We start from the raw sequence: 17,052 nt of genomic DNA, 5'->3' as shown, positions 1-17,052 counted from the left end.
ATGGTCTGAGACTTCACAGTGTCACATTTCAGCCCTGGACATACATATATCCCCCGAGTGGGTATTTAATAGACGACTGAGGACAAGGCACACAGGTCAGCTTTCCAGGGTTAAAACACAGGAGAAACCCAGCCTACATATGAGCCCACTTTCACATCTGGAGAACAAAGACCAGAGTCCACCTAAAACAATGCATGATCTTCTTTGTATATGACTGCATTCTTCATGGACTAATATCTTTATTGAAGATGAAAACATAAATATGCCCCCAGACTTTCATTTGCCAAGCAGGTTCCCAAAATAGTTCCCACTGGCATCACCTGACAACATGTAAGAAAAGAAAATTAGGGATTACAGCCCATAACTATTGAAATGGTAACATGGGAAGAGCCTGGAAATTTGATATTTTATAAGTCCTCTAGGTAAATGTTTAGCTAACTGAGCCACCCAGGTGCCCCAGTCCTCTAGGTAAATGTGATGCAAGATAAGTTTAACAGCCTCTGCACTCACTAAATCACAGGTCATCCCTGAATTATACACAGAAAAGTCACTCTTAGAATCCTTCTATGTTTGTGGTGATGTTAGCAGTCTGATACACACACTCTAACACACACACACAGAACATGCACATTTTATTAATTCATAAATAAATGTGACTCTAACGTAGTCTGTTCTGACTTTCTCTCCTTCCATTTCTCACTTCCCTCAATGTCCTCCTCGGGCATCCTGGAATCACCCACAAATACACATGGCTTCACATTTTTTCATCAAAGTAATCCAAGTTAAATTAAATTGGAACTAAATTGGAACTTATTCAAATACTTTATCAAATAAGATATGAAATACATGCAGAAAAACATAAATATATGTTATGTTTGATAACAGAGTTGAATATAGCCTTCTCCCTATGTCTGTATTTGACATAGGGAATCTGTATTTGATGATCTTCACTATAAAACAACAAATGAGTGCATGCTTAAGCAGCTTTTCATACTTACCTGTAAAGTATTAGCACTCCATTTACATTCATGATAAAATTCTTGTGAATCTGGGTAGACATACTCTAAATTTCAGGGATTTTCATAACATCTGATTCCAATGCAAGGCATGATGCACTTTGTGTCAGATGATTCGAAAGAGTTCCGGGGGTGCCTGTGTGGCACTCAGTGGCTTAACTGACTAATTAAGCATTGGACTTCGGCTCAGGTCATGACCTGGCAGTTCTGAGTTTGAGCCCTGCATTGGGCTCTGTGCTGATAGCTCAAAGCCTGGAGTCTGCTTTGGAATCTGTGTCTCTCTCTGTGCCCCTCACCCACTCATGCTCTGTCTTTCTTTCTTTCAAAAATTAAAGAAAAGAAAAAGAAAAAAAAGAAAAACAAAGAGTTCCAGAAACACAGGCCATTCCCCACAACCTCATGGTCCACCTGTCTTACAGGTATGTGTAACTTAAAGTGGCCTTATGAGAGCATTCTGCTGAATGAGATGAAGAGAGAAGTGCCTTGAAGGGGATGGCCTTCCTTCAGTGAAAAGGAGTGTTTGGAAAACATATTCCATAAGTCCTATCAGATTTACACTCCCTCCTTGCCACGTGGAACATGGTTTGATAGCTGATAGTGGGGCAAGCATCTGTGGTCATGAGAGAGCAAGAGAGCACATGCCTGCAGGTGGACAATACCAGAGGGAAGACATAGAACAGCTAGAGCACAGCATAGGGTGTCTGAGCCATGTTATCAGACATGAGCATCTACCTACTCACTGTGTACATAACACAAAATACACAGCTTTTTCCCTGTGTACACATTGACCTTCTCATGGTATAGCTGAACACAAAATAACAGCTATCCCATATTGCATCGTTATACTTCAATGTGCCCAAGTTAAATGTGAGCACAACTGCTACCCAACCTCATTGTATAAGTTTCTACCACAGACAGAAGCCCTCAGAAGATGGGTGAAATGCATCATGTGCTGTGAATGAACAGAGGGGCATCTAGCCTAAAAACTAGGTGGACTGTATGAGGCAGAAGCGCTCACTGACTGTGTCTGGTGAATTGCTCCCCAATTAATCAGTACCTTGCACAATCTTCAGAGTAGAACACTCATCGTGGGGCTCATGCAGGACTGAGTTTCCTGCCAGCTGTGGATCAGCTTCCCTGGAATGTCATCCATCTACAGTGGATCAGACCAACATGCGGTTATAAACCTAAGATTCTAGTGCTTTGTGGAAGGATAGCGCACACCTCCTGATCCTGCCGGTGTCCAGAAGGACTTCTCATTTCCAGCATCTACTCTGCCATGTGACATTGGGAAGCTATGCCCACAACATTTGTATCTTCCAGCAACCCCTCTCCTTCCACTGCCACTGATTTTGGCCTGAAAAGTACAGGAATCTCTGTCATCCAACATCACGTGTCCTTAGCACTACACAGGGACATATGAAATCACGAAGATAGGATCTGACTTCTCTGAAACCCACCTCATTTGCCAAGTCTCCATCTCTTTCACATTTGTTGATCAAAAGTAGCTTCCTAAGCCCTTGCAGTGACTAAAAGAGACTCCCTACCATTTGTGTCCCACATTTCGAGTTCTCCATATTTGCTTTCAGTAGACCTATGTTACACTCAAAGGATACCATCATTATGTTTCATCTGCCTTCATAACTGTCTCAGTGCCAAGTGCCTGAGTTGAACCTGTGGCCCATTGACACCTCTGTCCTCTTATCTCAATGAAGTGGTGATGATGTTGTATCTAAATTTTAAATATAGCCTCCAGTGATCTGTTTAAAGATAATTTCTCATTGCTCAGAAAAATTCCAAACTACTCATGAGATGTTTCTCAATTTGCCTCTCTTTTATTAATCCTTTGCTTGTTTCAGTTCTTAAATGCACCATATGCACCAGTTCTTAAATGAAATCATATGGTATTTGTCTTTTTCTGACCTATTTTGTTTAGTATAAGACTCTCTACCACCATCTATTTATTGCAAATGGCACGATTTCATTCCTTTTTATGGCTGAGTAATAGTCCATTGTGTATATATACCATATCTTCCTTATTCATTTCAGTCAGTGAACACTTGTGCTGGACTGTTGGAAGCAGAAATGCTGACTGCCACTAAGAGTTGAACGGTTCCTCCAACAAGTCATTGCCTCAGACAGAACCAGAGCACAGGATTATACTCATCATGGGGCTGACTGAAGGGAGGATGGTCCCTCACAGCAGTGAATTAGCTTTTCTGAGAGGTCATCCATGTAGATTGGATCTGAACTGAAATGGGGTTATATACCTGGGGTATTAGTGCTTTGGTGCAACCACAGCACACGCCTTGCTGACCCTGCCTATTATAGTGTTCAGAAGGCTTCTTCATCTCAATTATCTACTCTTCCATGTGACATTTTAAACCTATGCCCAAAGTGTTTGCATCATCCAATATGCCTTCCTCCATCCACTGCTCCTGATCTAGGCCTGGGCATTTACAGTAATCGTTGTCATCCAACAGCATCTATTATTCAGTAACACAAGAATTCAGTTAAATCATGAAGATAAAATTGGAATCCCTTAATCATCAGAAACTCACCACATTTGCCAATCCCTTATCTCCATTACATTTATTCATCCTAGGATGCCACCAAGAGCTACTTATGACTTTGGGTGACAAAAGGGAACCACCTCCATTTCCTTCCCCACATTTGAAAGAGAGTTCTTCACATCTTCTTTTGATAGCTCTTATCTTTCTCTCTAAGGATGGTTCCATCATCGTTTTACTTATATTTGCATTCCACATCCTAGTGCTAAATGTCTGAATTAATAGTGTGTCCCGCTGGTCAAACATCTCTATGATCTCATTTAGGATTTCAGTGACTCTAGTCACAACAAAGGCAGAGAATAATGTTTTTGATGCCTATGTAGAAGAAAACAAAAATGAGGAAAAATAGAATCGGATATCTAGAGATAACTAGGAATTAAAGCAAGTAGTTGTTATTTTTCTAAATCCAGAGAGTCAGTTGTGTAACTCAGGACAGGTGTCTTCTCTCCACGTGCAGAATTCATTATGCTACTTCTCTACTTTGCGTATTTTCTTATCTCTTCCCTGGGACTATAATATCACTCCTATTGCAATATGTTTATCCTACTTACGGGGTATCTATTACACACCCAGCACTGTCATATATGCATGTTTACTTCATGTAAATATCAAAACAACACTTCCACATATGACATGGGGCATATACCTTTATTTGGGTTCATGGTGGAGTGTTTTAATGTCTTTGGGCTAAGTCCAAATTGGGCCATTCGCTAAGGCAGTTTTAGGTAAACTCTGTGGGAGTCTTCTCTAGAAGACATACAAGAGTAAAGCCATGAGGGATAGGAGAGATGATTCCTCACAAGGGTGGATTGGAGATGTCATATCAGAAGTTACATTAACTTGTGACTCTTCAGGGTGTTGTTTAGGGATCATAGTAGTGAGACGGGTTGATCCAGTTCAAGGCCCCCACAAAACTACTGGCTACACAAAGTAGAAGCCAGGTAGCATTATCATGGAGTACTTGAGGTAAACGTTCAACAATATCCCTAGAAAATCTGTAATATATACATCTAATATCTCAGCAATACCAACGAGGTAAAAATAATAGATAAAGTAGGGTAAAAATAATCACACATTATTTGAAGCTTAAGGCCACTGAGAAAATGGATTACAGGATATATTATTGGATTGCATTACCAAAGACTTGATAGGTACCATCAGTTACCTACAATCTTTAATAAAATGAGGTATATTTACACTGGTAGTGGGATAACACTTCATGCATTACACATTGAAGTTCACACATTAAAAAAACATTGCTTTTGGGGCACCTGGGTGGCTCAGTCAGCTGGGTGGCTGACTTGGGCTCAGGTCATGATCTCACAGCTCATGAGTTCAAGCCCTGCGTCGGGCTCTGTGCTGACAGCTCAGAGCCTGGAGCCTGCTTTGGATTCTGTGTCTCCCTCTCTCTCTGCCCCTCCCCTGATCGCACTGTATGTGTGTGTGTCTCTCTTTGCTCCTCCCCTGCTCACGCTCTGTCTCTCAAAAATAAATAAACATTAAAAAAAATTTTAAAACATTGCTTTATTAGTTAAAGCATATTAAATTCACACATAGACTAAGTTATGCATTTCAAATCCACTCTGTAATCCTTGTTAAAGATACAGAATACAAGCATTCAAGAAGCTGTTTCCGAGGCTGATATCAAGCTGGGAGTAGTGATTTCCTTGACAGGCTTGAGGTAATTCATATTTTTTAAAATAATAAAAATAAAGCAAAAATTGAGACTTTACTATAGGCAGCAAGTTCTGAGTTCTAAAAGTTCTAGGTCCCCTTTGGCATGAGCTTTTGAAATGAAGTAATAGATTAGATTTTCTCATTTTAGAGAGGTACTTTGTTATCAGATTAAACTACTCTTAATTTTGTTTGATTAAGATCAAATTCTCTGTAGGGGCACCTGGGTGGCTCAGTCAGTTAAGTGTCTGACTTTGGCTCAAGTCATGATCTTACAGTTCATGAGTTCAAGCCCCACGTTGGGCTCTGTGCTGACAAGTTGAGGTCTGGAGCCTGCTTCAGATTCTGTGTCTCCCTCTCTCTGCCCCTTCCCTGCTCATGCTCTCTCTCTCTCTTTAGCTCTCCAAAATAAATAAATATTTTTAAAAATTAAGAAAAAAAAAAAAACAAGATTAAAGCCCGTGTAACATTGGAAAACATAAACCAGAAAACATGTGATATCTGTCTCCAGTGTTCTCAGGATTTCTGCACCAAAACCCAATATGCACACCATTACACTGACATCTGTCTCATATGAGGCAAAAATAGAACTTAGAAAGGGCTTAGCATACAGTTCCTCAAAAATACAGAGATTTCCTCCAGGGGCCTCAAAACAATGGAGAAGATCTCAGATTATGGAGACTTTTGCACCCCAAGGGGAATCCTTTGGCTCTCACACAGATGTGAAGAGCCATCATTGGAGGTGAAGGAGAATCCTTAGGGAACATAAGAGCATGGTAATATTGGTTAGAAGATGTCCCTATGTGAGGGGGAGGAAAACAAACAAACAAACAAACAAACAAATTAGGTTTCTCAAACTATTTCCTTTCAAGGAGAGCTGCCTGAACCACATTTTAAGGTTTAACTTCCTCCTTCACATTTGGACCTCACCTCTGTCATCTGCTTCATTCATTCCCATCTATCTGGGTGTGTGGCTACTGTCTCCTTTCCCTTCACATTCCAAGACTCCTTTTGCTCCAAAAAGATGACCAGGTCTGGCTTAGACACAACAAGACCTGTTTTAGAAAAAAAAGAATAGAAAATCGCTGGGAATTCTAACCTTTGATCGACTATTGTGCTCAGTAGAGAAGAGAGGACATTTTGGAATTCAGGAAAATGATTTCCCAAATGCTGTAGCCCAACAGATCCTTTAAGAACACACAGGAGGGATTTCCCAAGTTCATATCTTGAACTGAACTTCCAGGTACTAGATATAATAATAAGGATTGGAAATTGAAGTTTAAGCTGTGGGCAGTACTATTTTATGTCACTCAATATTTAGAATGGCCACTAATCTACAGAAATGATGAGGTTATCCTAAGGAAGGGAAATCTAAAACTGAAAAGGAAACATCAGGAAAATTTTTCTCTGTATCTACAAACCCCTACTTCTTTCCCTTACTACAGGGAACTGAATCCCAGCCATGCAAAGAGGAATTTTCCAAGAGACAGTCTTCAAAGGAAGGAACAAACCCCTGAGTGTGGTTTGGGAAGTCTGGAAGGAGTTATCCTCACCCATGAAGAGGAGGTGTCCATAGGTCTCTAACATCACATCCCTGTACAGTGCCCACTGACTGTGGTTCAGGAATCCCCACTCTTCCTGAGAGAATTCTATGGCCACATCCCTGAAGGTCAACAGTCCCTGCAATAAATACCACAGTTACCAAGTGGACACAGACAGAGGTCATAATGGTACCTGAGATGAAAAAGGGAGTTAATGTCACCAGCTAGACCCCAGCACCTGATCTTTACTGCTTACCTGCTTGTACCCACCGAACTTAGTCCTACATTTTACTTAACCTCTTCTTTCCATCTTATCTTTTACTTCAGGCAAAAGACCCCATGGGCACACTGACCTCTGGTGGAAACAGAAACTATGCAGCAAAAGATAATGACTATCCTGAGGAAGAGCTTGGGCAGGCCCAATTTGAGCTTAACCCCTGCCTCACACCTATGCAGATGGACCAAACAGTAACCCAAGGAGTGACAGGCAATTACACATACCTCATTACAATACTAAAATCTCTACCCAAGGAGGAAGACAAACCTCATTTAAATAAGAGACAAAGTAGGTATAGAACTATTGTCTTAAGGTGAATGTGTGGCCTTATACCCAGCTCTACAAAAGATGGCAAGACCCCTCTTTCTAAATATCCACTCTAACCCTAAAAAAAAGGAGCCCATTCCCTTTTTCTCTCTGTGTCTCTGCTTTGGAAGTTATTCCCTGTCATCTCCTTACTGGCTGCAAATCAAGTTTCCTTTCTGTGACAACCCCACCTGGTGTAGTTTTTAGTTGTGACTCTATTATATTTCTGGGTTTTAAGACCCTCAAGTATGTTATTTATGTGATTCTTGTTTTTTGTCTGAAAATGTAAAGAAGTAAATAGGAGGATATTTCTATGACCTGAGTGTGGAGTAAAATAAAAACCCACAGAATGGAGTTCTGATTTAGAATGTCCACTCCCAGAAGTCAGTATCTCTACTACACCAAGGTGAAAGCCTTCATTGTCCAATAGAAACTGATGTGATGTGGGCTGGGAGCGAAGGGTCAGAAAGTATTCTTGAAACATTTTTGGTGCAAAGAGATGTATTTATTAAAGCATGGGTAGGATGTGTGGTAAGAAAGACCAGCACTCTTTTAGTGAAAAGCCATTGCTTATATAGTTTTAAGTTGAGAGGCAGAGATAAAGGAAGTTTCTGAAGCAATTTTCACATGTTAAAGAAGACACAGGATCCTGGAGTTCTGACTGTTATCAACCTAAAGTTGCTTTTTACCTGTAGCAAATACTAACACTAAGGCAGTTGTGAATTCCTTGAGGAATGTCATACTCTCCCTGTCCCAAATATTTATTAATGGGCTGCAAGTTGAAGGAAATTTCATTTTATCAACATTTCTTTTGCCTTTGGTCTCCTCATGTGAAACTACAAGCAAGAGAAATTGAGAGGAAAGAAGTTTCCAGTGTAAATGTCATGGTTTGTGCACATCATTAGTAATTCCATCTAGGAATGAGATCCTAAGATCCTAAGATCCTTAAGAATGGTAAGAGGGATAATATGAACTTTATAGTGGAGGAATCTGGCAGAGAGCAACAAGCCAAATAAAAGAAGGTAACATCAGCTTTAAGGAAACAAATTAATATCAGTGCCTAAGACACACCGAAGGCACATTACCACTGGTGTGTTCTTGTGGTCACCAAACATTAAGTCAGAACATACACGAAATTTTGAGAATACAATGGATTAAAACAACCTTCAACCACATATAGTTTCCATGTCCTGCAATATCTAGTATATTTTATTCATTTATTTTTGTTCATTTATTTATTTTGAGAGAAAGTGTCAAGTTGGGGTCATAGGGAGAGGGAGAGAGACAGAGAATCCCAAGGAAGCTCTGCACTATCAGCTCAGACCCCGCTGTGTGGCTCAAACTCATGGACTGTGACATCATGACCTAAGCCAATGTTGGTCGCTTAACTGAGCCACATAGTCACCCCTCTAGTATATTTTAAATAGAGTATATATTTCACATTCTAAAGAGCAAGCTACCCATTATTATTAGAGTAATAATAGTAGTGAACTTTCCAAGTTATTCTGGGCCTCATATCCACTGTGTTTATTTGTAGATTTCTTTTTTTTTTTTAATTTTTTTCATTGAATGAGAGAGGGGGTGGAGGGGCAGAGAGAGAATTCCAAGCAGGCTCCACACCACAGCATGGAACCAGTTACAGGGCTCGAACCTGCAAAACCGGGAGATCCCAGGTCATGATTTGAGTCAAAACTTAACCAACAGAGTCACCCAGGAACCCTTATTTATGCATTTTCTTAATACTGTCTTACACAGAGCTGATAAAGCATCCAGATGGGACTGAATATGAACTGTTTTCCTTGACTGGAATCCCAGGACCAGATCTCATCAGCAGTAAGAATCTTGGACTCATTGACTTCCCCTGCAGATCTGTCACAAAGGGAATATTTACAATACACGCAAGACTTTAATTCAAAGTGACAATTGTTGATGCCCTATTGGCAGCCAGGATGGGGAGAAGAGAGAGAAGATTCTGGGTTGTAGGGGAGGAGTGTTCTAAAGACTTAACCTTGCGTATCATTTTTGTGAAGGTTTTCAAAATTAGGTGAAAACATGAGATAGAAACATCAGAAGTAGAGAAATCAACACTTTCAACTTCTAAATGCACAGAATTTCAGGAGAAAAAGAAGACAAGGACTCTCACCTGGGACACCATGCTTACCTGAGAACTGGCCATCTCCTTTCACCTCATGCTCTAGACTTCTTTCTGAGGATATTTGTGGAGAAATCACAGCTGCATCAGGAGAATATGGTCTCAAAGCCTACACAGCCTCTCCACTAGTATACTGCTTGTCCATAGGCAGGACTTTTAAATGCAGAAAAGGCCCAACTTTCCAGTCCCTTGTGTCTTGAGCTTTTCAGCAACTATGAGCTCTTACTTGGGAACCAATCTCCTGACTTTTCCTTCTCTGCCTTCAGGGGGCCTCCCCTCCCACAGACACCCACAAATTTTGCTACAGAATAGGAGGAATGTGCTACATGGACCTGACCCTCCCAGACTCCTGTAGAGGAGAACTAGTTGCCTCTCCTTGAGCCAAAGCCTGCACTCAACTCTCTTAAATTAATGGAAAGCCTTCCTGCTTAATCCTGGCCTCACTTAGAATCACCTGGAGAACTTAATCGAGACAGCACTGTTGTTTCCACCCTCACCAATTGATGGACTCTGAGGGGGAGGGCAGCAGCAATGATGGTTTTTGAAACTCCACACGTGAACCTATAGGGAAACATTTGGGCAAGTGACCAAGCAAACCACATGAACCAAAGCTATGGTTGTTGTCCAGATTAAAATCTATGCTTTCTCCACTGATCAGAGTTTCTCAACATTTGTACATTTTCCCTCTTTCTGCTACAAAGGGGGAGACACCTTTACAAATGGAGTTTTCCCTTATATATGCAAATATGTCTTTCATAAGAAACTTATACTGGGTTTAAGAGCTTTTCTTTTATCCATTTCTTTAAAATAACAGCCTACAATCATCCTTAGGCCAAAGATATGTTTTGGGTGACAAAATGCTTCCCTTCAGTAGGGAAATGCTTATTTCCATAAGTAACTGACACACAGTTTTCCAAAGTGAATCTACTTTTTACGCTCCCATAAGCAATATATGAGAATTGTAATTTCTCAACATTTTCAACTGAGAATTGGTGTTATCCTTCTTCTTTATGTTAGCCACTCTAGAAACTATTGAGTGGTTTCTCACTATAAATATGAAGTGGTCTTACTCCAGTTGTGCTGGTGACTCAAATTGAAACCACTTAAAAACATTAAGTTGAGCAGAAATCAAAATGACTGCATTAAAACATTAGTGAGCTACATATTAAACTAAGTATCAAAAAAAATAAAAAAAAATAAACTAAGTATCATTTTTCATTTCTTCCTCAAATCTCCCCTCCTCCCTCTTTAGCTTTTCTTCAAGATGCTGGTAGCACCCTGAAAACACTGACAGAGCAGAGCCTGCTTGGGATTCTCTGTCTCCCTGTCTCTCTACCCCTCCCCTGCTGCCTCTCTCTCTCTCTGTCTCCCACTCAAAAAGAAATAAACACTTTTTTTAAAAAAAAGCAGTACACAGAAGTAGAGAATAATAGTGCATGTGTTTCAAATGAAGAAATCTTCCCAGATATCTGTAGAAGATATCTTTTTTATAAGGTCATATGATTGTATATGACATTTCTTAATAATTATTTGAGGCCTGAAATTATTGAAATTATTATTCATAGGTCATTATACTAGAAAAGAACACTTCTTGAATGCTTGTAATCTGTATTTTGAACAAGGATCACATAATGGATTTAAAATGCAGCACTTAGTTTATTTGTGATCTTCGTGTATTTTAATGATTAGAACATAATGGTTTTGAATGTGTTAACACTGATATGTAATGAATGGTGTATTATCCCGCAACGTATATTATCTTACCTTACCTTATTTCAGAATGTAGATCACAGATAGTATCTACCACCTATTTGGTAACAGAGTGGCATAATAGAAGTAGTAATATGTTTTCTCAGTAGCCTCAGGCTTTAAATAATGTGTGGTTCTATTTCCCACAGTTTATTTATTGCCATGTTTTCTCCTCCTTGTAGCTCCTGGGACAACAAGATGGTTATGTTACAAACTATGTAGGTGTACTGTAGACAGTTTAGCTAAAGTACTCCATGATGGTGTTACTTGGCAACCATTTTGTGTAGTCAGTTGGCTTGCATTGGACTTGACCTGATACAAGACCTTTTCAAATAAATAAGGTAAACAAACAATTACAAAGACAAAATAAGGTCTTCTGAGGCCTCTTTGTCCACTCCCCAATCTTCTTTCTCAATAGACACTAGGAAATCACCTTGTGCTCAGGCCCCAAATCCAGTGCCATCTTTCTGTTTTCTCCCTTCCTAATCTCCACTCTCATTCTATCCCTTTGCTGTACCTTCCTTTTCCTGTGAAGCACCTTCTGCTTCCTCCTCTCCTGATCATATTAACACAGGCCCCTTTAATATTAGTCTTCTGAAGATATGAGGGGACCCAAAATTTCTTATCCTCCCTGGAGTAAGGCTGAACTTTGAGCCATAAAGATTTCTTTAAAGTGAATGAGGAACCCACAGGTTTGCTGACGACTTTAACATAGTTATTCAGCATCACTTGGCTGGTTTCTCAGATTTATATCAATTAGCCCACATGCTTATTGGTGAGGACCGGGCCAAACATTGGATAAAACTAGCCCAGTGGGAACATCATGAACAGGATCTAAAGAAACAGACCCCTACCTTTTGGCATGATGCTAGGAAAGTCTCTGGAAAACCCCACTGATCAATTATAATGGCTTTTCCCAATTCTGTCCCAATCAGAACAAAATTCAGCCTGTACATAGAAGCCTGAAGAATCTCTTCATAATGATTACAATCAACTCCAACTTCTCTTTAAAAAAAAAAGTTCTGGTCCTTAGATGTTGAATCCACCCATGTAGCATTTAACTGTGTTCGTTAATGGACTGATCCAGAATCTTTCCCTTTTTGTGAAAATGACCAGGATGGAATGGGACGCTATCTCCACTCCTGATTTAATTAACCTGGCAAACCAGATTGCTCACACCCTGGAGAAATCACCTAGAGAAAAGATGGCTAAAATTTTTCAGTATTCAAATCCAACAAAAGAATTCCCCTAACCAAAACTGGAAGCCTTGGCTCTGCAATTGCTGTAAGGAACCAGGACACTGGGGGAAAAAGAGGGCTACAAATTTAAGAACCTCAGACACCTTCAGTTCTTTAGCCAACCTTTTTAATGTCTTCCTAGTTCCCAATGGCAGGGCTCCAAGGAACTATAGGGGCTGTTCTGAATCCTCCCTCTCAATTGGCTTGGGGAAACTACTCTCCCCATTGGGAATAAGCCTGTCTCTGTCCTTACTGACACCTAAGCTACCCTCTCAGTGCTCAAGCCCACTGCTATCAAGCAGCCAGCCCCTGTCTCAGAGCACTAAAACAGTTTCAATAATATAGGTCTCTAATAAAACACAGCATGTCCCTCTTTTGGAACCTATTGCCTTGTGTCTGGACCCTAAGAGCATTACAAACCCTATTCTCCTTAGTTCATCTATCCCAATTAACTTAATGGGCTGAGGTTTCTTGGTGAAATGTCATGCCAGAATTCTTTTTCCTAAAAGGGGAAAATAATTCTACAATTTGACAGTAGTAACCACAATTGGAATAAAGGAGGAAATAAATGGCCCTTCAACATGTTTTCTATGCTCTGTCTCTGATGGCACTTTAGCTAAGGGTAGGGGTACTGATCACTTATTCCTATTGGATCAGCTACCATCCTCTTTATGAGGAAAATGGTCAACTGATATTATTGTAATCCACAGTGCACCTCCCATCAAAACTCAAATAGATCCCTCAAAATCTCTGTCTGGAATTAATCATTACCCTATAAATAAAGAAGTCCATCAGGCATCAAGCCCATAATAGAGTATTACAAGGCCCAGAGCCTCCTTATGCCCTAACCTAATCCTTGTAACATCCTGATTTTACCTGTGAGAAAAATCAAAGCCTTAGGATGGAGGTTTGTCTAGGACCCATGAGCAACAAATAACATTTTTATCTGTTGGCATCCTGTTGTTTCCAATCCTTGCACACCTAGTGACATTGATTCCCACTGAAAGCAAATTTTTCACTGAAATGGACCTATGCAGTACATTTTTAAGTATTCCAGTTGATAAGGATAGCCAGTATCTTTTTGCCTTCACTTGGGAGGAACGGCAATACACCTGCTCAGTAATCCTCAGGGTTACACAGAGTACCCAGCCTATTGGTCACAAACCTTAAAGGCTGTTTTGAATGACAAAGTTTTCTGTAGCCTCTCCTTTGTTACATTGTATACATGATTTGCTTCTCTGCTCCCTTCTCAAGCTTGTTCACCGAAGACATTTTCTACCTGTTGAAACTTTTGCCCTTGAAGAGACATTAAGTCTCCAAAAAATAATTGCAGCTTGCTCTCACTTAGGTTAGATATTTAAGGCACCTACAGTCCTGACAAGGACTAGAATTGGATCCAGCTAGACTTTGAGGCATCCTGTGTAAGTCCAAACCTAAGACTAAGCACTAATTATGAGGATTTCTTGGACTCTGCTGGTTATTGCTGAAATTGGATTCCAAACTTCTCTTTTAGGGGTCAACCTATATATGCTTTACTGAAACAAAACAAAACAAAACAAAACAACAAAACCTAACCCTATAATTTGAAATGAGGGGATGTCATAGCCTTTGATAGTTTAAATAAAAGTCTAAAAAATGCTTTTTTATTTGGACACCCGAATAAGGAATGTGACAAAGCCCTTAATCAGTCAAACTTTTCTGGATATTAGAGAGTTCATTGTGAGAAGAAACTCTACTTATGTAAAGAATGTGGCAAAGCCTTTCACCAGCACTCAAATCTTTCTGAACATCAGAGAATACATACTGGGAAGAAATCTGAAAAATGTAAATAATTTGGTGAAGGTTTTCACCATTGCTCAAAACACTTTGACATCAGAGTATACATACCTGGAAGAAAACCAGCCAACACAAATAATATGGCAAAGGGTTTTGCCAGGACTATAACCTAAGTAAACATCAGTGAGTGCATGCTGGGGAGAGAACTGACAAATGTAAAGAATGTAGCAAAGCCTTTATGCAGAACTCAACATCAGCTCAACATCACAGAGTATATACTGGATAGTAACCATAGAAATGTAGTGAATTGGGAAAAGTCTTTGCTTTAAATATACATCTCAGACAAAAACAGAGGTTCATAGAGTTCATATATCTTTAAAGATGAAAAAAATTTGCAATGTATGAAATAAAAAAAACAAATCTAAATATACATCTGAGAATTTATAGTAAAAAGCACTAAGCCTACACCACTTTTCAGGCATTAATCTAAATCACAGTATTTATTGGAGAGAATAAGCCAAAGTTGAAGCACTTAGATCATTTATAGTAGAGCATTCAACATGCATGGTTAAGGGTCTGACCCCTATGCAGTCAAAACAGTTGTATGATTTGACTCCCCCCAAATGTAACTATGAATAGATTACTGTTAACCAGAAACCTTATTGAGAACAAAAGCATTTTGATCAACACATATTTGGAATGTTGTAAGTAATACCATGGAAGCAACAACTCTCAGATTATTATATTAAAGGAAGAAGACAGACTTTTGACCCATTGTAATCTGTACTTTTAAAAAAATGTTTATTTATTTCTGAGACAGAGAGAGACAGAGCATGAGTGGGGGAGAGGCAGAGAGAGAGGGAGACACAGGATCTGAAGCAGTCTCCAGGCTCCGAGATGTCAGCACCGAGCCCCACGCAGAGCTCAAACTCGCAAACCACGAGATCATGACCTGAGCTGAAGTCAGACACTTAACCGACTGAGCCACCCAGGCACCCCTGTAATCTGCATTTTGACCAAGGGTTTTGCAGTGTTTTGTTGAGACTGTTTGAACTTAATACATTTTAATTAGTGAAACTGAACAGATTTTAATGTGTTAACACTGATGTGTAGTGAAGAGTGTTATTCTTGCACCAGCCTCAACCTACTATATTTTTCTAAGTTTTTTTTTTTAGAGAGAGAGAGAGAGAGAGAGAGAGAGAGGAAGAGAGAGAGCATGAGCAAGGAAGGGGCAGAGAGAGAGGGAGAAAAAGAATCACAAGCATTCTCCATGCTGTCAGCACAGAGTGTGACGCTGGACTCTATCTCAAGAACCTGTGGGATCATGACCTGAGCCGAAACCAACAGTCAGAAGCTTGACTGATTGAGCCACCCAGGCACCCCAATCTACTAACTTTAAACAAGACTGTTGGTAAACAGACGTTAAGAACAAAATACTGTTGATTTTAAACACCATGGGTTTGAACTGTGTGGGTCCACTTACATACATATATTTTTTTAACAGTATAGTGTAAGTGTATTTTCTCTTCCTTATGATTTTCTTATTAACATATTCTTTTCTCTACCTTATTTTATTGTAATACTGTATATAATACACATAACATAGAAAATATGTGTTTATCATCTATGTTTTCAGTTAGATTTCTGGTTGATGGTAGGCTATTAGAACAGTTATACATGGGGTATCTGGGTGGCTCAGCCAGTTGAGCATCCGGCTTCAGCTCGGGTCATGATCTCACAGTTCATGAATTCGAGCCCCGCGTTGGGCTCTGTGCTGACAGCTCAGAGCCTGGAGCCTGCTTACGTCTCTGTGTCTCCCTCTCTATCTGCTCCTCCCCCCACTCATGCTCTGTCTCTCTCTCTCCTTCAAAAATAAATAAAAATATTAAAAAAACAAAAGAACAGTTATACATGTATTTTCAACTGCTGGGGGTTGAGGACCCAACCCCTTCATTGTGCAAGTGTCAACTGTACTTGTGAATTCAGAGGGATCTCATCACAAGTATTCCATTTTCACAGTAGCCTTAAACCTCAAATAATTTAGACTATTTTCCCCAACTTTATAAACTGTATCTTTTCCTCCTTTTTGTAACTAATATGTTTGAACTTAACATATATTTAATTAATGAGCTAATTTAATTAATCCAATAATTATTAATTATGATGGTTCTGGAATAGATGATATAGAACTATTATTGAGCTTGTGGCTAACTTCTTGGTATTGCTGTCTTGGACTTGATTGTATGTAATCAAGCTGCCTGCAGGCGGTTTGAACTGACACTAACTCGTCTGCAAAGTCACATGCTAGTGCAACTTCCTGATATGAAGTCCCCATCAGTCCTTAAAAACAACACTCTCCACTCCCAGTCTACTTACTTTGTGTACCCCTTACAGAATAACCCCACAGAGTTTACCATAGGTCACTCACTTTGATTTGAATTGTGCATTCTACACTTGGCCCAGGAACATGGACCCTAATAAAGGCATCTTCCCTGGTTCCTACCACTCTCTTTTCCTGCACTGCTCCTTGATCCCCTTGTGTAGTCCTTTCAAGGCTTATTGTGCACATCCTCTAGGATCTATGAGTAATACACTTATCAATGTTGATTACCTTCATGTTCTTTTATTGAACCATGGCTCACCATCCAATGCCTAAGGGCTCTACCTAAGAAATACTAATTTAGCAAAGTCACTACTTTGTTAAATATAATTATAAGCCACACCTGCAGAATTAAAAAAAAATTTTTTTTAAC

The 17,052-nt window shown here is 39.7% G+C and overlaps 1 protein-coding gene across 1 annotated transcript; it reads right to left on the bottom strand.

The window, feature by feature from the left end:
* Nucleotides 1-6,152: 6,152 nt before the first annotated feature.
* Nucleotides 6,153-7,142, bottom strand: LOC122234246 (putative protein ZNF720). The gene is made up of 3 exons (XM_042970017.1): nt 7,131-7,142; nt 6,814-6,940; nt 6,153-6,315 (listed from the first exon to the last, which is right to left on the bottom strand). Exons 1-3 carry the CDS (start codon nt 7,140-7,142, stop codon nt 6,209-6,211), a joined length of 246 nt encoding a protein of 81 aa, XP_042825951.1. The 3' UTR covers nt 6,153-6,208.
* Nucleotides 7,143-17,052: the final 9,910 nt, after the last annotated feature.

This window comes from Panthera tigris, chromosome E2, assembly GCF_018350195.1.
Source record: "Panthera tigris isolate Pti1 chromosome E2, P.tigris_Pti1_mat1.1, whole genome shotgun sequence".
NCBI classification, from domain to species: domain Eukaryota; kingdom Metazoa; phylum Chordata; class Mammalia; order Carnivora; family Felidae; genus Panthera; species Panthera tigris.
Note: the sequence above shows the minus strand (reverse complement) of the source record. Positions and strands in the feature narration are given on the sequence as shown.